Source organism: Melanotaenia boesemani, chromosome 20 (assembly GCF_017639745.1).
Source record: "Melanotaenia boesemani isolate fMelBoe1 chromosome 20, fMelBoe1.pri, whole genome shotgun sequence".
Classification (NCBI taxonomy): domain Eukaryota; kingdom Metazoa; phylum Chordata; class Actinopteri; order Atheriniformes; family Melanotaeniidae; genus Melanotaenia; species Melanotaenia boesemani.
The window spans coordinates 17,339,289-17,360,242 of record NC_055701.1 but is presented as its reverse complement, the minus strand read 5'-3'; the positions used below and the strand labels follow the sequence as shown (position 1 = coordinate 17,360,242).

General features: G+C 37.2%; 2 protein-coding genes across 2 annotated transcripts in view; both read right to left on the bottom strand.

Moving 5' to 3' along the window:
• rcan3 (regulator of calcineurin 3) overlaps positions 1 to 11,811 on the bottom strand; it is a 35,553-nt gene extending 23,742 nt beyond the window's left edge. The window contains exons 1-2 of the mRNA XM_041972801.1: positions 11,662 to 11,811; positions 10,545 to 10,807 (exon numbers count right to left, since the gene is read on the bottom strand). Coding sequence (XP_041828735.1) covers positions 10,545 to 10,754 — 210 coding nt within the window. The 5' untranslated portion in view covers positions 10,755 to 10,807; positions 11,662 to 11,811. The remainder of the gene's footprint in view (positions 1 to 10,544; positions 10,808 to 11,661) is intronic.
• Positions 11,812 to 12,842: 1,031 nt separating this feature from the next.
• Positions 12,843 to 19,688, bottom strand: nipal3 (NIPA like domain containing 3). Its single transcript, XM_041972837.1, has 11 exons — positions 19,447 to 19,688; positions 19,046 to 19,114; positions 18,424 to 18,595; positions 18,152 to 18,211; positions 17,775 to 17,920; positions 16,428 to 16,524; positions 16,133 to 16,268; positions 15,639 to 15,727; positions 15,401 to 15,464; positions 15,079 to 15,173; positions 12,843 to 14,905 (listed from the first exon to the last, which is right to left on the bottom strand). Exons 1-11 carry the CDS (start codon positions 19,480 to 19,482, stop codon positions 14,718 to 14,720), a joined length of 1,152 nt encoding a protein of 383 aa, XP_041828771.1. The 5' UTR covers positions 19,483 to 19,688; the 3' UTR covers positions 12,843 to 14,717.
• Positions 19,689 to 20,954: the final 1,266 nt, after the last annotated feature.

Here is a 20,954-nt window from a genome sequence, read left to right as displayed (position 1 = left end):
AACTCTGTCCAGCAGCTTAGGAGCTGCAGAGATGAGCTGGCATATAACCGTGTGAGGGGGGCAAAGGCAGAGGGAGAGGCGGAGGAAGCGCAGACTGACACGTGCCGATGGTTCCACTGATTGCTTTGCTTTGAAATCAGGTCAAATCTTTGGATGGGTACGACAGACTTGCCGACCCGCAAGCAGGCATGGCAAATACAACAAAAAAAAAAGAAAAGAAAAGAAAAAAACATGGGGCAGGGAAGAACCTGAGGCTGCCTTATAGTTACAAAGACAACACAGTGCTCTGAGAAATGGGTGCCATTTCTGATGCACACATACAAAGAGAGAAAGAAGTCATAAGATTCTTTACCAGAGGATAAGAAAGCTCTCTATTCTTTCACTTCAAACAGCCCTAATTGAAAGCAGTACGATCCTCGTGGCAACTAAGATGAGCGAAATTGGTGAGATGGAACAATGACATTACAAACTTTAAAGATGACTTTGGTCCATTTCCACACTAAATAAAAGTGAATAAACATCATCACTTTCAGATCCGTCTCATAAAAACATGTATAAATCATTAATGCAGAGTGCCACGGCGCCCACCAGATAAATGCTTGTCACATGCTTTGATCAACAGATGACAAGGGCTTCTGTGGTGTGGGCCTTAGTGAGATCAGCCCTGCAGCTCTGCAATGTAAATTTGGATACGAATTGCACTCAACATCCCTTGATGTTACTGCTGTAACATATGGTTACCTATTCTGAAAGGTCAGACGTCTACACACCAAACTGATAGTTATTCTCAAATACTTACATTTTCCTCACCTGCAAATCAGCCACAAAGTAACATTTTTAGCCAAAATCTGGTTAGCTGATTAATCTAGTTAAGTCCTGTGTCGGACCGGCCCTGGTTAGAAATACACAGCATCACACAAAGAAACACTAGCTGTTTTTTGCAAAATCCCAAAATAATTCCTCTGTCACACATAGGATTAACAAAAATATGGGCAACATGTTCTTTGTTTGCATTTTTAGTGGCAAACACTAACAGCTACTGCGTATGTGGGCAACACATTGCAGAGGCTTTAAAGTTTGTTTCTATTTTTATGTTGGATGCTGCATTCAATTTAAAAACGGAAACTTGGAATTTCTAACTTTTAGCTGGGAAGAAAAACTTTTTTTTTTTTTTAATGAATTGGTTCTTATGAACATTGGCCCTGCAATGGACCGGTGAACTGTCCAGAGTGCACCCTGTTTTTCACCTAGTAGCCCTGGGATAGGCTTCAGCCCCCCTGCAACCCTGCATTGGAATAAGTGGGTACAATAAAATGGCTAGATGGATAATTTTGTATTGAATAAAACTGTGTCTTTAAAAGTGCTTTAAGATGACTTTGTTATGATTTGGCGGTATACAAAATAAAGCTGAATTTAAGTTAATTAAACTGAATTGAACTGAAAAATAAAAAATGGTAATAATATTCAGATTTCCCAGACATGGTATGAAACATTAGCCAAACCACTGGTAGATGCTTTAGAGTTGTCTTAAATTAACTCAATCTAGCATCAAAAGTGTAGTATAACACTTACTGTAAAATAAAAAAGATTATTATAAAAAGAAATAATCAACCAAACACAAATTTCAATACTTTTGTTTATAAGTTTATATGAAAATTTAAAGTAACCGTTTACAGAGTGAGTTAGTCAGACCTAGGTTGTGTTGTGTTTTTTTTTTTTTTTTTTAAAAGAAAGTGGTCACTGGTCAGTTCAGACACCTAAATAATCTCAAGCACAGAAAAAAAGTATTTGAAACATGTCCCTTATAATGAGGAAAAAGTTGCTGGGGCAATAAAAGGTTGTGACCCACTAAATGGTAAATGGTCTGTATTTATATAGCGTTTTACTGTACCTGGGATGATACCCAAAGCGCTTTACATTATACATCACATTCACCCATTCACACACACATTCACACACTAAAAAAGAGCCATCTTGTATTGACAAATCATGAAAGTAAAACAACACCTGGAACGTGAGGCTCCTTTGCCAGGGATGTTAGTGGATAAACTTGCCATGTACGTAAATACAGAAACAGCCAAATTCACAAGAAAATTTTGTAAAACTATAATTTGTAGACCTTTGCAACTATTACAGCAAAATATACTAGATGGCCTTAAACATTTTAAACACTACTTTGGATTGCTATTCAGGGATTGTTTATTTTCGGTAGCAAAATAGGATTTTAAAATGGTAAGATGCAGATGGAGGATGGGGAAGAGGATGCTCAGTAAATGACAATGGCAGGCTGACATCTGGTGAGTCAGACTAGTGAAATGCAGAAACAGACTTTAGAAGCAATGAAGAAAAATAACTCTTGTAGGAAAATGAACAAAAGAAAGATTAGTGGAGAAAACAAGATAAAAAAAGAACTGAATCGGGGATAGTCACACACATACACACTCACAAGTGACAACAGCAAATAAAAAGCTCCAAGAGAGAAAAAAAAATCCCAAAAAAGCAAAAACGCATTAAACCACTGACAATATTTTCCTGTAAAAGACTAGCAGCGGAAATTGATTTGAATGCAGCTCTCCAGGCTGCTCATCCAATAAACAGTATTGAAAAACTATTCTACACATCTGGCATTGAAGACTTAGGTGCCAGACAACATTAAGATCCCAACAAGGTTACAGCAGTGAGACAGGACATAAGGTAGAAAACTGCACTAAGTCCATATAGGTCATCAGTACTTAAAGATAACTCGCTCAGGATGCAAACAGTCCAAATCTTTATTTTTAAAATAGAAAAGAGAAAGGCAGACATATTCAAAACTACCAAAGAAAACTTCCTGTTGCCTGGGGGCTTATTTGGTCTCCTATATTTTACACTTCCATGCATAAAACCAATCATTTTCACAACAATTTTCAATTTCATGCCCACCATCATTGCATTTCTCCCTCAATTCATAAGGCTCCATTTACTGTTGGCAGCAGCTAAAAAAGAGATCACACTCTACTGCTGTACTATTCTTAAAACGCCCACAGAACATTTCCTCTTTTAGACTGATTGAACCAGAAAATAATCTTGATTTAAATAGAATCACAGGAGCACGACTGAGAACAAATACCTCAGTTGCTTACATAGCATTTTAATCTTGTGGTTTCATAATCAGCGCTTGTGAAGCCAGCGGAGGAAAGGTTGAGATGTGTCTGTGGAAGACAAGCTATCATTTTTTATCAAAGCAACTGTAGACAAAACTGGTCATAATCACACATCTAAGACACACAAAAAAAATTCCTTTAAGCTTTGATCTGAAGGTGTGGGGGAGGTACTTTGTAAAAACAGCCAAACAAAAGTTTTAATGTGATGAGGACATGAGGATGCTGTATTCAATTTATTTTAAGAATGACTGATTAGGTTTATGTAACCATAATTAATATGCTGTGTAAAGCTAATTAAGGTAATTAAATGTGTTGAAATAAGATAGCTTTAATAATCTAGTGCAGACGTGCAATATGTATCCCAAATGCAAATGCAAAAATTCCCCATCAGTGCAAGAGAATGTCTGGACTGGAGAGATCAGGGCTGGAGATCAGTTTGCACACTCATACAACTGCTACTGTGTGAGATAAGTTTTCAGTAAATAATTAAAAGTGGTATATAGGGAGAGAATACAGGAAGCAGAATGCTATGCAAAAAGTCTTTGCTTACAGCTAACTGAGGACAGCAGACGAGCCCTTACTTATTCTAAACCAATTCATGGCTTGACATTATAAAGCATTCTCTGGTCCTTAGCAGGCAAATACAATCTCTGATAACAACAACAAAAAAAGCCAAAATGCAGAAGTATGGTAAACACAACAACAAAGTCTTTTGCCACAATATGTTTAGTAAAAATGCATAAAAATAACTATTAAAAAGAATAATAAAAACAATAGGGCCCCGCCATACTTTGTATGGCTCGGACCCTAATAAAAGCTGGAAAGCACAAAAAACAGAAATTAGATTTTTTTAAAGATATTTTTCAAATAAAGAAAACAGCTTAGTATGCACTTGATCACACTTGGTCAAGTGTATATATCAAGTTCTTCTTTCCCCAACACTTTTACCATTTTCAAGTTCAAACTGCAACAGATTGATACTAATCACTGCCCTTGTTAATCATCCCAGATCACACTTGTAAGCAGACATACATAAACACATTTCTCTTTTTTAATACACTCATACATGCATGCAGACACACTTATATACATTTAGTCTCTCTTCTATTCTGTTAATGCTACCTTAATACATTATCTTCTTTCTTCTTACTTTTCAAGTTCATTGATTTTACATGCTACATGGTATATAATGTGCATGAGGATTGCACAAAAAAACACTTTAGGACAGCAAACACACACACAAGTGTTCTCAATTATGGATAATTATTTGTCAGCTCAAGGAGAGTCACTTAGAAATGATTGAGCTCACTGTACCAAGAAGTAAGGATGAAGATATTTCACAGTAGATATATTCACATGAAAGCGTGAGTGTGCATGTACAATACCAGCACCCTGAAATATGATATAATAAAAGTCTGCAAACACTAACTGTATTACTTACACTGGTGTTTGTCCAGTGCTGTGGGGAAAGCAAACATGAAGTCAATGCAGCAGATGAAGCTGTAGTGTGACTAAGACTGTCTGCCGGCTGACATTTAAACAGCAGCATGTGATTTGCTGGTGAGAATAAGTGCAAACTAAGCTCATGAACTATTTCTGATGCTCTACTCTCATCCATCCTCTTCAGTCTCTTGTTAAACTCATCTTATTCATTTTCTATCCAGATCTTCATGACAACTTTTTCACCAGCCAGCCAGACACTAATCTCCATTATTGAAAACTCGTTCATATAAAATCTTGTATCACTAAATCTTCTTAGTTGCTTTCAAAAGATTTCTTTTGTGAGGTTTATACTAACTTTTGGTGTCTTGATGTTTTTTTTACATCTCCAGTTTTTTTTTGTGTGTTTTTTTCATAAGAGTTACTCATGATTTTCAGGTTTTCAGTTCCTGTTTGCACCTGCTTTGGTTGTTTTATTTTATGCAACATCATTTCTTGTATGTCCCCCTCACTTCTCTAATTTGGTTTTCTTTGCATTTTCTGCCCATTATCCCAGATGTCCCCAGTTCCCTTTGCCTTGCTACTCCATCACCATGTTACCACCTGTACTCATTACTCCCCAGCATCCTCACATCTTACACTCAATCACATAATATGCTCCTTGGTTTTCCTTTTTGCTATTTTAATCAGTGTGGCTGCTTTCAAATTGTTAGTCTGTGGAAAGTGCTGTTTTGTTGAGTTGGATGGATTCTTTGCTTCAGCAGTACTTTTTTCCCCCTCGATGAAGTTACTGGCTTGCTCTCTTGTTTGTATGAGCTTGCATTTGGGTTCTACACCTCCTCTCAACAGAACTAAGCTGGTTATGTTTTGGGCATTTCCCATTTGATTAGGATGCAGTTTGCTTCACCTTAAGATAATTAAAAAAAAAAAGACAAAAAGTACTTTATGAACTCCCATTTAATCATCTGTAAATATAAATATATAAAAAAATCTTCACACCTTGCAGAAAAGCACTTGTGGAAATACTGCAGCTTCAGTATAGAGTTAAACTTTACTGGAAAATCTGACTTTAAACTTGAGATGCTCATCAAAATGCAATGAGTAATGCAGTTCAAACTGTCACGGCAAGCAGAAACGCTGTCACCCTGTCAAATACTTGAGTGCAGCACAGGCTCAGTTCAGCCATACTGTGCAATCTTTCCCTGTCAGCTTGCCTGAAAACTTCTGCTTTCTTTTGTATAATAAATAAAGGCAAAGCAAGTACACCAGGCTGGTCAGTGTACCAGAATAATATTCAGGCCACTGCAGGAGCAAGAGGCCAGAGGCACTCACTCACTCTCTACTGCATTATGTCTGACCTTCAGTCTGCCAAGCACCCGCTGCCTGACGTTCAGCCCCGAGGACCGACACCCAAAAATAGATCATAGTCTGACACATGCAAACATATCACTACCACACACATACATGCACACAAGCTGTATGTACATACATTATTCTGCATGTGGACATACAATACACACACACTCACTCTTTTCACATCCTGCATCATGCTATCTTAAGACCCTGATGTTCCAGCAGCACTCTGCAGTGAAGTTTCAGTTTTAATGACTACTATATATATGGGTTATTCTATCAAACACATTACACCCAAGTACCCATCAGTGCATTTCAACTTTTCACATACTTGGAGCACTCCATCAACTGTTAATGCATCACTGAGAGAAGGAGCATGGAAAATTCTAAAGGCTAAAGAACCACTTCCCAGCACAGAGTTAGTCCAAATGAAATCTGCTGACATGAGCGTCTGTCTGGTTATTTACTGTACCAGAGATCTTTCTAAAAGAAAACGTGCAGCTGAAACAAGACTATGAATCAGAATGAAAACTTCGTACTTTATATATATATATATTATATAAAGTGTTGTGTGTTGTACAAGTACTGCCCTCAATATATTCACAGATGCAGGACTTAGAGAAAAACATTTTTGCACAGCAAAATAAAATATAAGAGCTGAAAATACCTACTAATGCAAAACACACAAATTGGGATCACATGTTTGCTCACATTAATTTTCAGCTTTTATTGGCCATGGATTAGACTGTTGTCACTTACACAGAATCATTTAGACAAGATATGTGTGTGTTTGCTTGTGTTGAATTATACAAGATGCTGCAAACTCTTGATGCTGTATTGATGCTGGAACTGAAAAGTGCTGAAGATTCAGAACTAATTATTATAATCCTTATGTTTAGTTTTCACAATGTTGCTTTTTGGGCTGAAGAATGACATTTTAGACATGGTGTCCAAAAAAATCCTGTTGACAGCAGTGATGTCCTCTGCATGGCAGACTGAGCCAAACACTTAAAAAAGCTGATTCTCCCCTTTTTCTTGTTTCTCTTTAATTAATTTGCTGTGATACCTGACAGTTGCTAATTTACACATCTATTAGATTATTAGCATTAGTTGTTTCATCTCCAAAACCTGAGGTCTTTCTAGTTGCAAAATGTCCCTCTATCTTCACTGTCTAAAAGTGAACTTTGTTACTTTTTGATGCTGGGCAGGTTGTGTCCTTGCAGTTTATCAAAGCTTGTTTGCTTTCTGCAGCTGTTTGAAAGGCAGATCAGAGGGGAAACCTGAATAGAAAACATGTATTTTATAGGACCTCAATATTGAAAACACTTTTGTGCTCTGAAGAGCATGAAGAGTTATTTATGGATGTTTCTTCCCTTGGGATAGGGGTTAATTTTCTACAGCACCTGCAGGGTCAACACAATATTACATTAAACTGTAACCTTATGTTGACTTTTGTGCTGCTATTAGTTTTCCAAGAACAATAGAGAAAAACAACTTAAAAATAGTTTGGCTTCCTAGTGCACACAGGATAATAAATCCAAAAAACAAACCAAACCAAAACATTGCTTTGTGTTGTCCAAAGTTTGCAGCAGCTTGATTGCACTGATTGCTGATCGAGGAAAGCTCTGTCAGACTGCGGCAGGAGCTCAGATGAAAGCCTTGCACAGTGCTGATTAAGCCTGAAATACACTGGGCACTATGTGGAAAGATTTATAATGGTTTCTCTGACCTTTGTCTTGGCAAGCACAGAAACCTCACCTTGTTTCTTTACCCATACAAACTTCTGTTTTTCAATCTTACACTCCCTGTTTACTTTGTTCTGGGGAGTGTTGTACAGTACATGATGTTTCATGTCTGAATTAGAAGCCACACAACAGGAGCTGCAATGTTCTGCAGAGGGAACATAGTATGACACTGATATTGAAATCAGAAATCAGGAATAAAATAGACAATTCACAAAAAAGGGGGGAAATGATTAAACTGACATCCTACGATATGTGGGGTGAAATGTTAAAGTAACTAGAGCTGAATGATTAATCCTTTTTAAATCGAAATGTTGCAAATATCAAATTGCAAAGGAGAGCAGTTTAATGTTATACGGCACCAGCTCCATGTTTCAAACCTGCACCCTCTTACAAATCCACACGCTTCAGTCATAATTCCTGATAATTCCTGTCATCTTGGGTGGACATGGACATGTCCTCCTTTTGTCCAGTTTTTTTTTTTTTTTTGGCTCTCTTTCAGCCTCAAATAAGTTTATGCAATTCATTTTTCACACGCCTTTATTATTGAGCTGGTGAGAGGAAGAGGGAGAGGAGACATGTTTTTGCTACAAGCACAAAGTATAAACCCGATCTAAAGGGAATGTCACCTTCCGGCTTAAGCGCTGTGGACACAGGTTGCATCTTCCAGCTGGTAGGTGTAGCTGTTCATATCTCAACTTTGCATCCTTGCGTTAGAATATATAGCAGGTAATATTTGGATATCAACTCATGTAGTACTCCTCCATCTCATGTCAAACATTTCTAGGTGAACACTAAAGAGAAGCTAGAATTTAAAAGATTAAATCGCAAAACAAATTGCAATATTTGTTTAAAAAAAAAGAAAAAAGATTTGCAATTATATTTTGTTCATCCATATTATTCAGACCTAAAAGAAACTTTAAAAAAATCCAGTCTTAACATTTTGCAAACAAAAGCCAGTAGCTTTCACTTCAGTGCTGAATGAGACACAATATTTAGCATGGAGACAGATTATATGATTGCCCTGATATGAAATAATTAAGTGCTGTAATGCAGCCAAGTTTTAATTATGAGAATACATTTAAATTAGTAAATGAGCTATAACCCATTTAAATCAGTTGGCTGATCTAATCTCAGCAGCTTCCCCTGGAAACAATGAGCATATTTAAAGCTGGTCAGGGGGAGAAAATACTGCAGTTGAAAGTGAAAGTGTGCCACTAGGTTTTACTGACTTTTCACTTATGCAAAAGAAAGCAAAAAGGCTTTTACAGTGTGCTAAAAGCTTCTCATAAATACGGGGGCACATTTCTCTCTCTTTCTCTCCATCTTCTTCTGTCTGTCCTTCCCTCTCTCTCTTCAAGAGCATGTGATTACAGAAAAAGCCCATCCTCCTGCATACAGGCCTTTGAGAATAGACACAGACAGTAATGTCGGTGTTGGGAGAAAGTGCCCAAAGACACAAAAATGTAGGTTGAAATGTCTCTGCTTTTGTTTTTTACTAAGGATGTGGACAACAAATTCAAATATTTTGAGATATTACCTGGTAGAGAAGAGCTGATATTTTTCAGATTCTGGGTGAGCTTGTATGTCAAGGTAGAGAAATAAAGAGAAACCCTGTATCAAGTCTGTTCATGCTCTTAAAATATCTGAAACAGCCTACCTTTCATCTCATACCTGATCCTTCCATTTTTTTTTTTTTTTAAGTTAAAATAAATGTTCAAAGTTCTAATTTTAGCAAGGCTTGTTTTATTGATGCATACAGAGAAAGCTCTATTGACATGTTGTGGCTGAAGTGTATGTGTGGGTGGCATTTCCACTTAAAAGCTGGAGCATGAATCGTAATGATGAGAGGAGGCAAAACGAACGGAGGGAAGGGGGCGGACTCCGCAGCTAGGAGCAATGGGTGTGCAAACAGCAACCTCACAAAGCAGGAGTGATTCATTTAAAAGGATTTTGTGCATGCGCCAAATTTAGCCTCTCTGTTTTGCATTTCTATACATGGAGAAGATCAGTCAAGAAAAAGTGAGACAGAGGCAAGAAGAAGCTTAACGAGCAAGTTTGTAAATTGTGATCATAAGAGGAGAGAAAACTGTTATGAAGGAGTAAAGTTTGCTAACTTTGAGAAGCTGGTACAGTAAAGGGAGAGATGGATGGGCCTGACAGAAAGAGCCTAGGAGGCGAAGATACAAGGATGCCAGCTGGAAGGATGAGGGATTGTAGGACAGTATAATTAGATTAGAGAGCAGAAAATTACAAGCATTTTTCCACATACTCCTCCAACAAACAGATCCAATGATCTGAAGCATTCCTGCTCCAAGAGTTTGAAGCTGTGAGAAATACTCACAGCCTCAAAAGGGTCTTAACAGAAAATGTGGGTGCATAGCCACAAATGTAACTGGTCTGTAACACATATGTGCGTGGGATTTTGAACACGGCCTGTTTACCAATACTCTGCAGAAGCATAACTAGGCATGAATAACACACTGCATGAGACGGTGATGATTGATTTATATGCACTGACATGTGAATTAAGTTCGTGCGGTCTGTGCAAGTCATGTTGTAATCTGCTGACCTTCTTTCATGTCCCCTGAAAATTGAATAGCAGTTGCATCAGGTGTGTATCAACTGTGTGTTTGTGTGTAGTTTTGCAGTTGAGCAATCAGCAGCACAGCGTGAGACTGACAGAAGCAGGAGCTGTGGATGACACTGTGCACATGTTGCTGGCCTTCAAATCTTGGACTGCCTGACAAAACTAAACAAGATGACTCAAATGAGAATATACTGATGCATGTATTCACACAAATGCACACACTTAGAAAGATGACCCAGAAAAAAAAAGAAAGAAAAAGAGTTTGCAGCATCTCACCCTGTGTGTATCCTGTTCAAACACAGCTTCATGGACGCTGCATGCAAAGAGAGCTGTGGGAAGGTCGCTTAGGTCCATCATCTCCTCTGCAATGCCATCCTGATCACTCTCCCCAAACACCATGTCCTCTTCCTCTTCCTCATCCTCTTCTGGATCGCTGCTGTAGGCTTCTGAGCCGTTGCTCCATGCCTTAGAACTTTCTCGCAGCATCTTGAATCTTTTTATGATCCTTTCAGGCAGGTGGGAACCACAGAGGCTGGAAACTGGGGAGAGGGGAATGAAAAGATTTGAAGGTGGAAGTAAGCTGACTGTGCCTGACAGAAATGTATATATATATATATATATATATATGTATGTATATGAGCAGGCAGTGAAACACCAGTCTGTAGAAATAAATTACAGAAAACCAACTAAACTTCCCATAAAGAATAGCAAACCCTAAATTCTATGAGTCCATAAACTCCTATACTTAATTATCTTTTAACTCCAGCCATTCCTTAAGTTATTAAAAAAACTCAGCAAGTGTTAGTTTAAATTAATTATATTAATGGTTGTCACATAAAGTGTTTGGATGAAATGTGACCCCATTCTGAAACACAAACTTCAAGACTATAATGGGGCATGGCGCCATCTAGTGTTAGCTCTGAACAAATGACGGTTATTAACATTGTTTAAGCATAATAACATTAGAAATTACGCAGATGACAGCTATTTAATATCAATAGCACACACAAAGTGAGCGTATAGCATTATATTAAAATGCTCTGTCTAACAAATCGAAACATAAAAAAGCAACACAAGATTATGACATAACATCACCGCTGTCAAATGGCTGTCACGCAGCATGCCAGTTTGTTTTTGCAAGAAAGCCCTTGATAGCTATGTTACGCACAGTGTAGCTCGTGCAACATTGAAGCGCGAGCGTTTATAGCTAGAGTAACAAATAGTCCTGTGACAGTTTGTTCCCTGCCCCAAATGTTGTTTAGAAGCTACAGTACTGCTGAAATTTACACCAAAGTTTCCACTGAGCCATGGTGGCTTGTACAAGGATGAAGTTACTGTTTTATTTCCCTCTAACCGGCTGAAGAGCAAATGCTCATGTCTTTGTTTTACTCACCTCACTTCCGTTAGTGGAAACGTCCGAAACAACCCATTTCAAGCGGAAATGATCTGAAAATTACAGATTGGCGATGCTTTTTTATTTTTGAAGCAGCTGTCAACTGCGTGGGTGTTTGTTTTCACTAGATTATTGGGCGCTAGTTGATGCAGCCTACTCCTGCGTCAGGACCCGCAGGTGAAACCAATGAGACGCCAGCGGTGGCGCGCGCCGACCTATCAGGCTGGAGCAAGGGGAGGATGCTTCGCTTCAAGATTGGTGGTGATGGAGCAGGAAAGTGGCACACGGCGCTCTGCTGCAAACTGCTTTAATTACTTGACAAGGACGTCCTTGTGACTCACGCGGGCGTCCTGAGTCTATTCACTGGCTCACCTTCTTTATAAAGACATTGATTTTTAAAGATTAAATATTAACAGACTGCGTTACAGTTCTCCGAATCCACCTGTTGCACTTTAATATTTCTATTTCCATTTCACTACATTTCAGAGAGAAATATCTCCACAATGTGTACAATATTTTACTCAGTGTGTAATTTAGTAAGTTTAAAAACACACCACTATAATTAGGCTGTATTTTCCCATTTTTAATGTCTTTTTTGTGTGTGTGTGTGTGTGTGTGTGTGTGTGTGTGTGTGTGTGCCTCTATGGAAAGGCAGTTTCGCTGGGTTACATTTCAGAGGTTTTGACTTTGACGTATCCTCTAAAATGCCATTTTGTCTTTTGAACAGATAGTTTTGATGTAAACATACAGCTTAAACCATACTCTACCCAAAATTGTAGCATAACAAAATATATAAAAACTAATATGAAATAAATTTGAAAGATTAAAGGGGAGGGGAAAAACGCTGGGGGAACCCAGGGTTCTTCTTTCTTCTTCAACAACCCGGCAGCTCCTCAGACTTTCCTGGCATGTGTACAAAATATTATCACTACACATAAAGTACATCAAGCAAGCTTTACCTCAACCAGGTACAACAAACAAGTCTTTAAACACAGATGCATCAGATAATAGTAAACTCATGTCATATATGCAGAGCAGCCAAACTCACACTTGTGTTGGCTTTTACAGTATTTTGTGTATTATTATTGCTGCAGGAGCTCTTTTATTTACAGTGTTTGAGTATTTCGGAATACTTCGTTCAATAATGCAGAATGAATGATTAAAACTATGTTTCAAAGAGGTGCAACATCAGTTTTTAATTTTTGGTAATTTAAGACCTTTTACAATGTTTTTCAAGCAATACAAATAAGTGTTTTTACTGAAATAAGTATAATAATAATAATCATCATTTTGAATTATGGGGGGATTTGATGGTTTTGATATTCTTTAAGGCAGCTGAGAAACAATCTGTGCAATAGCATGAACCTTTCTATCCCTCCACATAGGTTAAAAAAACAGTTCAAATACAAATTACTCCAAACTTGGATGAGAATATTTTTTAATGAGAGTACATAGTATTTACAACGGTTTCCTGGTATTATGAGAGGGTGAAATAAATTAAATGACTGACAGGCAACATCACCACTGAGCTGAGTCAATTAGCCCTTTACAAAGCTGTGTTGTTAACACTGAATAAATGCATTGCTGCATGTGGAAAAGGTTTTTTATGCAGCAATTTTTTAAAGCTTGAAAAGAAATATTGTATTTCCTTGTACAAGAAAGAATCGTGGCAATTCAACATTAACTTAAATTTCTAGTTTGCCAAAAGAAGGCACTCAATAGGGCTATCCAAATAGGAAACTTTACTAAATTAAGTTACATTTCCATTTTAAAATGACTACTTGTGATGCTTTGACATCAAACTATTGGTACAGTACCAATATTTTCTAAATGGTGCTTTACATTTATTTTACAAAGCAAAATTCTGATTTAAACAGGCACTGATACAATACAGCTGCCTTGAAATAACTAATCTGCCAGACTAATTTACCATTTAATAATCATTTAATTTATTACTCACCTACAGCTTATGCAACATGCACAACCCTACTGTGATCGGTCCTGTGTGAAGCTAAATTCTGAGGCACATTCAAAGCAGAGTCTAGGGGAAAAAAATCAATAAATATGTCACAATAAATTAAAACCATCGCACACAGTATTTGGTCACGTTAAGAAAAACCACAATTCAGTAAAATCCCAAGAACAGGAGACAAAAAGTTCATTAAATTGCTTCATGTATAACAGAGAAAGAGACAGATACTTAAAGTCAAAGTGACCATTGGCAAGTCTTCTTTTTTTAAAAAAAACTATGTTGCTACAGTACAACATTGGTCGGTATCAACACTGAGTTAAGTTTGTCAGCACAAATCTTCAATGGCAGAAAAGATTACTGTGCAGTATTTTCCCAATCATGACTAATTGGGAACAACAAATTGCTTATTATTTGTGTAAATTGTGTAATATATATATACATATATATATAAAATGGATCAGTGTATTTTGCAAGAAGCTTCAATGTACAGCAGTGTGGGTTTTTTTTTTACTCTGCCAACATGTAAACTCCCCTTACTTGCTTTGCTTCCTCAGCTCTTGACGTTTAACTCCCAAATTAGAAATACTTTTAGAAATATTTTGTTGAGGCAAAATATTTCTAAGCAATACACTTAAATAAAAGACTTTTGCATAGATTACAAATGTTTTCTCCCACTACGGTTATCCAGAAACCTCGTGTTGCTCCTCATCTCCATACTTCAATGTGCATTTACAAGATTGGAACATGAAGACTATTCAAGGATGGTGAAGGGGAATATTTTCCATAGCAGAGATGATGGAAGGAAGCATAGGTTAGAGTAATGAAAAGCATCCTGTCTTAGTTTTCATTCCTAAAGACATTTCATCAGCTTCAAGTTTTCTCTGTTAATTTCTGTAGCAAAAAAAGTTGACATCTTCTCAAAAAGGAGGAAAAAAGCAATAGTTTTCCTCTTCATTGTTTGGTTTAGCAACTTCCAAAAAGGAAAGCATGTGTAGGAGTGTAAGGCAAGGTAGGAACTGCTACCCATCATGGCATTTTAAGGCCCTTGAATAATATTTAGGAATTAAATAGGAGGCAGTGAGTTTCAGTCTTTCTTTAGGCCAGGCTGGCCACAAGATGAATCTGTGGCTCTGGAGGTGACTGATGGGGGCTCCAGGTTGACAGGTAAAGTAGCAGGAGCCACTCCATCATTGTTGACAAGAGCACCATAAGAGAAGGATCCGTTAAAATCTGGCTGAACAACCTGGCCATTATCATGGATCGTTGGGACACCTGAACATGGGACGGAAACAGTGATGAGAAGGAAAACTCTTCATAAGTTACTCCAGAGATTAAATGTCAGAGCAAAGTGACCTGATTTACAGGATATTGAGAGGCTTGCTAATATTAATATAACATGTCAAATTTACTAACATAACTTTTGGTTTACAGAACTTCATACAAACCATTAGCCATGTTCATGGAGACATATGGTTCAAAGAGCTTGGCCCTTTTCCTGTTTTTGGTGATTAAAAAGACTCCAAGGAAACAGAATGCAGACCTGTACAAAACAATATGGTCAGCAACAACATTTACTCAAAGTAAAATCATGGTTTATGAAAGGCTTTACATGAAGTGAACATGAAAAATTTCTCAGTTGTATTCAATTTTCCTACTGAACCCAAAGGCATCATGTAAAACAGCAAAACTTAGAATTCAACTCTGAAGTCTTCCTTACTTTCCCTACTGTGATGTGTCAGAAATGTATACTTGGAAGTGTTTACTCACCCCAACAGAAACATGCAGATATGAAGGATGTCTTCATTCTTAAACTCCAGATAAAACACGGCTCCTGGAAACCAAAGAAGAAGAGTTCTTTGATGACTTTTTGGTCATCACTCTAACGCTGCCCAGGTGAAACAAATCATGAGCTATAAACTTCCTCACAACTTTGTGTCACATAAGATGGAAAAGCTGACCAATCTAGCCAACTAAGAAATCTAGCAGCAAAGATGCCATAACTCACCAGCCACCATCGCAAAGATGGTGGAAAGGATGTAGTTGACACTCGCAACCAGAGAGGAGTCATGCAGTTTACAAGCTTGGGAGAGAAATCTAAGCGAAAGAAACAAACAAAACAATGAAACCCTTCTATCAAGATAACATTTGCTGCTATAAATAGTGGAAGAGTCCTCACATCCTCCACATTACACAGTAAAGAAACAACAAAGTATGTTCAGTGAGAGGCTTCTTCAACTCCAATGCAAGACAGAAAGGTACTGGAAATGATTCCTGCCAGCAGTCATCACCCTCCAGAACAAGTCACCGTCTTCTTCATCTTCTAATTAATTATCATTGTTTTTAATTAAAAACAACAACAAAACACTACTACAACATTGAAATTTCCCCTGGAATAAATCAAGTATTTTTAATTTAATTTAATTTCTTAATGGGTCAAAAAGGAGCTGCAGCAATATACAACAAATATTCTCCTGGAGAGTGTCGATTTTAAATATTCACCTGGCCTGGAAGATCACCGACGCTACCATGCACACAAACATGACACTGAAGATCGGGTAATCAAGCTGCATGGTGCCCTCAATGGTCAGAACCAGCATGCCTGAAACTGCCTTCACTGTAATGACTGCGACAGAGCCTGTGCACAAACAGCACAAATAAAGAGAGAACAAATAAGTGAATATTGTTTCACAACAGCTGTTGTGCTTTCTGAACAATCAAGACAAACTGCAAAAAGATATAGTAACAGCTTTAGTTTATAGACAGAAATTGACTGCCTTTAATGCAGAAGACTCACCTAGCAATGCAGCCAGCAACAGAATAATAAGAAGGTAGTTTGTGCCACATTGTTTGTAGAAGTATAAAAGCAAGCAGAACATGATAATCTCCAGGAGCTGTCAGTTAGGATGAAAAGGCAACAATAAACACAAAATTAATAACATATAAACAAAACACTAAGCATGTTATGTCCCAATAAGAGGCTGACATGAATGTGAGGGGTGAGTATCAATATGGATAATGAAAGTCTTATTAAAGGCGAGCTTGTGGCTCATAACCTGCATGCAAAAATAACACCACATGACAGAAACCAACAACAAAACACAACATACAGCAGAGCTGGGACCTGTTCCAGAAAACTTATGTTGAAGCTCTGAGTTTTTTTTAAATGTCCAATCATAGTCTAGTACAATACACTTTCAGCTGCCTACATGTATTTTTTTCTCCAGTGGGACCAGATCTAAACAAAATTAAGATTTTATTCTACCCATATTTTAACCCATATGCCACAGTCTTAATAAAGTTAAATATTCAGCCAGTGGACTATGACGTGTTTCTCTCCCTAGCAGCAGCAGCATTACCCTTTTTTTTACAAAATAGTAGCTCTTCGTGTTGCCCCTATGCTTGAATTAAAACTTCTCGCTCCAATCAGGTAAAATTACTATCTGTTTGTCAACAGTTGCCATGGTGAATCCAGGTATCGGGGCTCTATTAATGATGGCTTTTTGTTGTGGTTCCCAACTTTTAAGTAAAGATACTCAAGATAGTTGATTGAACCAACTCACAGCAGCTGTTCTGGAACCAAAACACCATTGAACATCCTTTCTGGGACAGAACTCATATCTGTTGTTAACATGTTTTTGCAGAAGGTGGCAAGTCTGGTTTAGTGTTGAGACTACCAAGCACTCAGAACTGGTTATAGCCTCCATGTAACTGCTTGTACGCTCGTCTGATGTTTGGCAAGTCTGTCTATTATTATCTGCTTTACAAACAGTGGCACTGAAACTAACACCAAGTTGGTTTAACACCCCTGAAAGTCACAACAAAAAAAGAACATGAGAGTCATTGAACTTCCCCTGCAGAGTAGGAGAAATGCTTATAAAATGTGTCATATGGGGAGATGAGGAATAATGATGCAGTAGTCATATGAAAACTTTATTTTGGACTCCTATAGTTATAGAACTGTAAATAAAAAGATTTAAGTATGTTTTTATTCAGGATAGAATAAATTTTTGGGTTAATTAGCATTTAACACGTTTATAGATACAAATTAATCTGTTGCTTTAAATCTGAGATAAAAAAAATGAGCATGGGAGATTTATAAACATTTCTGCTTTCTCAATGTGCTGAAATGAAAATATCTTACCAAATACAAAAGAACAGGCCATCCCACAATATGTTTCACAATGTTTTCTGCTTGAAGTTTTTCATGAGAATTTGGTCCAAATGCTACAAAGAGGTACGTTCCTCCAATTGTGAGGATGTAGCCCAGGAATGTCAGTCCATAGTGCTCTGAAAGAACATAAAGCATACAGCAGTGAAGGTTTTTTTTTTTTTAATAGGATGTTGCATTTTCAGCAAACTCAACTCTACTGGACAAACTTAATTTTATTTTCAGTCCTTAGAGCAGCTGATAAGACAGTAAGAATGTGCATAAATGGTACAAATTCAGTGATATCTGCATGAGTGTTGATGCAAGTGCACATCTTCACTCACACATCTTTTTGTCTTTTTTAAACTTACTTGCAAAGTCCTTTGCTTTACATTTCTCACGCAAAAATAAAAATCCCAAAATTGAGCTGGCTGAAAAACACACAGAGAAGACAATGCTAAATGTTAACTTCCTTTGCATTTTCTTTGTGAGTTAATTTGAGGCTGCAGTTGCATATTAACATTAAGATTATATCAGTGACTAGCTGCTTGTTTTTTTACAACAATACATTGCTCATTATACTGTGTATTTTTTAGCAAATTTCACTCTCAATAATCTTTGGGAATATAAAGAAAATACTCACTCAGGACAGATACTGCATTAAGAGGTGCTATGAGAGCAAGAGGGGCAAAAGCGTAAGAGACAAAGTTGGCTCCCTCCCCAATACAGGTGAATACAAAACCAGACCACCACGTTTTAGTGCAATAGAAAGCACGTTGGTCCTTTCTTCCTGCTAATGTCACATGGCTGTATTTCTGGAGTTGAAAAACATGTAGGTAAAACACAACAATGAGAGAAAGTAAACAGAAAATCTACTGCAGAACACACAGCTTAGAAGCAACTTTTAAAGGAGGCTTAACCACCTTGTAAATTAGGTTCTCAAAAGCAACAATTTCAGTAAAAAAATAAAGAAGGGAAAGGCCACAAAACAATAATGTGTCATGGTGAGAAACACACTTATCCCTGAGGGTTTAGTTTAACAAATCAAACCTTTTGTTGACACAAATATGATGCATAGAAAGGTGAGAACTGTTTCACATAAATTATGTAGTTTTTCTCTAAAACATAGGTAAACAGATAGATAGATAGATAGATAGATAGATAGATAGATAGATGTGTGTGAGTTTGCAATATTATTGTGATGATAGTAAATTACATACTGTATATACTTGTGAACTGTTTAAATACGAGAAAGAGTTCAGTACCTGAATGCTTAAGGAGATGCTCACAAACAAATTTCCAAATATTGCGAGTAAAGTCCCAATGAGATTGTCCTGAAAAACAGTTATTTAACAAAGCTAAGATGCATGAAATGGACAGCTTTACTTTTCCATAAAGATAAAAGACAAGCTCATCTCTGAATTGGCAATAGTTTAACTTGCAATCCTGATAAAAGTTGGATAATAAAACACCAGATGTGTTGGGGTTTGTGTTTAAAAACATTCTGATAATCAAATATATCACTCGTGAAATACTGTTTGAATGCATTCTGAGTCTCTGAATGTTTAAAAAACAAACCCCAGAAGCACACCTTTGTTTAAATTAACATATGCAAAGATATAGCAAAGTTAAACTTCCACGTTTAAAATGTAAACTATTGTCTCACCATGTAGGAACCCCCCTGGGGTCTGTTGTAGTCCATCTTGTTCCCGTTAGGAGCAATTTATTTATCATGAGGAGACGGACATTCAGTCACTAAATACTTCATTTTATTGCGTTGCGTCTTCTCTAATCTTAAAACTATATTGCTTCTTTTTAAATTATTATTTTATTTTACTTTTTGCATTTTTTAACTAGACGCTGACGACGCCACCATCTTCCGGAGCATCTCACTTCCGTATTGAATTCACCTGCTTCAGGCTACGCCTTGACGCAAGACGGTGACGCACAGGTCACATGACCGAGAACACACACTGAGTTAGTATTTCCAGATTTCATAGTTGTGTTGTTATATAGTGTCTCGTATCCCTTTCCCTGATAGTACTTTTTTCACCTTTTTTTTTTGAGTTTATCTTTTTTGTCGTTATTAGCACATTGACTGCAGTACTACAGGACAACACTAGATTGTGCTATTGAGCTATAATCGATCGGAGACAATTTACATCTTTGGGGGAAGATCAGTTCAATTGTTGTTTAAATGGTTGTCATGGCTTTGATTTGGTGTACAGTATTAACTGATTGCCATAAGGATTTTTTTCTTTAAAAGAATTGTGATCGTTTATGTATTATATACACTTATTTTGTAGAATAGTGTATGTATTTGCATCCTTTACATAACCAGTAAACAATGTGTGTGTTTACTGTGAGGCTTTGTCAAGTTCAATGCAAGACAGAAAGATACAGGAGATCATTCCTGCCAGCAGCCATCACCGTCCCGGACAAGGCAATATACGTTCTAATTATTATTAATATTTTTATTTAAAATGTTAGGTTATACACAATGTCCCCAAATGAACAAATTCACCTCCAGAATTGCGTGACTTAATATAATCATCTCATAAAACCGATAATGGCTTTCTCATCATGACAGCATAAATCAGCATAATCCTGACTAACACTAATGGCATGTTCTTTGTTCTCTTTTTGTCATTGCAGTAGCAAAGGTGGAACAGTACACTACGTCAGTGATAGTGTTGCTATAAGAGGAGCAGTGGAAAAAACAGTGGTAGGTAAAAAAGGGTGTGAGCTACTGTTTTAGTACATTTTTATTTTGATTTCCTTTTTCCCCCTGTGTATGTCAAAAGCAGGGATGAATCACGTATAGAACTGATTAATCACAGTCATTCAAAACATTGCAAAATATGTCAAAGCTGGAACACCTTGCTGTGAACCTGCCGAAATCAAAGCCAAGGAATTCCTGTGCAAGATTTTTTATAGTAGTTTTGATTTTTGAAAGTTCTTATGATTTTTATTTGCACACATCGGATATTGTAAATGTGTGAAGGAATGTGTGTGATGAAGGCATTTGTTTTGGTGAACACTGTTGTTCTGGCAGGCATGCTGCAGGAGCATGCCTTGTAGTAAACCAAAGATTTCCATTATTATCTTCTAGTGGGGCAACTTGTGTATGTTGTTGTTATTGCAACTTGCATGAATTCACATCTGAAGCTATTG

Coding starts and splice junctions, on each gene's coding strand:
- nipal3 (XM_041972837.1), bottom strand. CDS start 19,482: ATGGACTACAACAGACCCCAGGGGGGTTCCTACATG. Junction 18,596..19,045: donor GCATCTCCTTAAGCATTCAG/GTACTGAACTCT, acceptor TTTCAACTCCAG/AAATACAGCCATGTGACATT. Junction 15,174..15,400: donor ATCTGCATGTTTCTGTTGGG/GTGAGTAAACAC, acceptor TGTTTTGTACAG/GTCTGCATTCTGTTTCCTTG.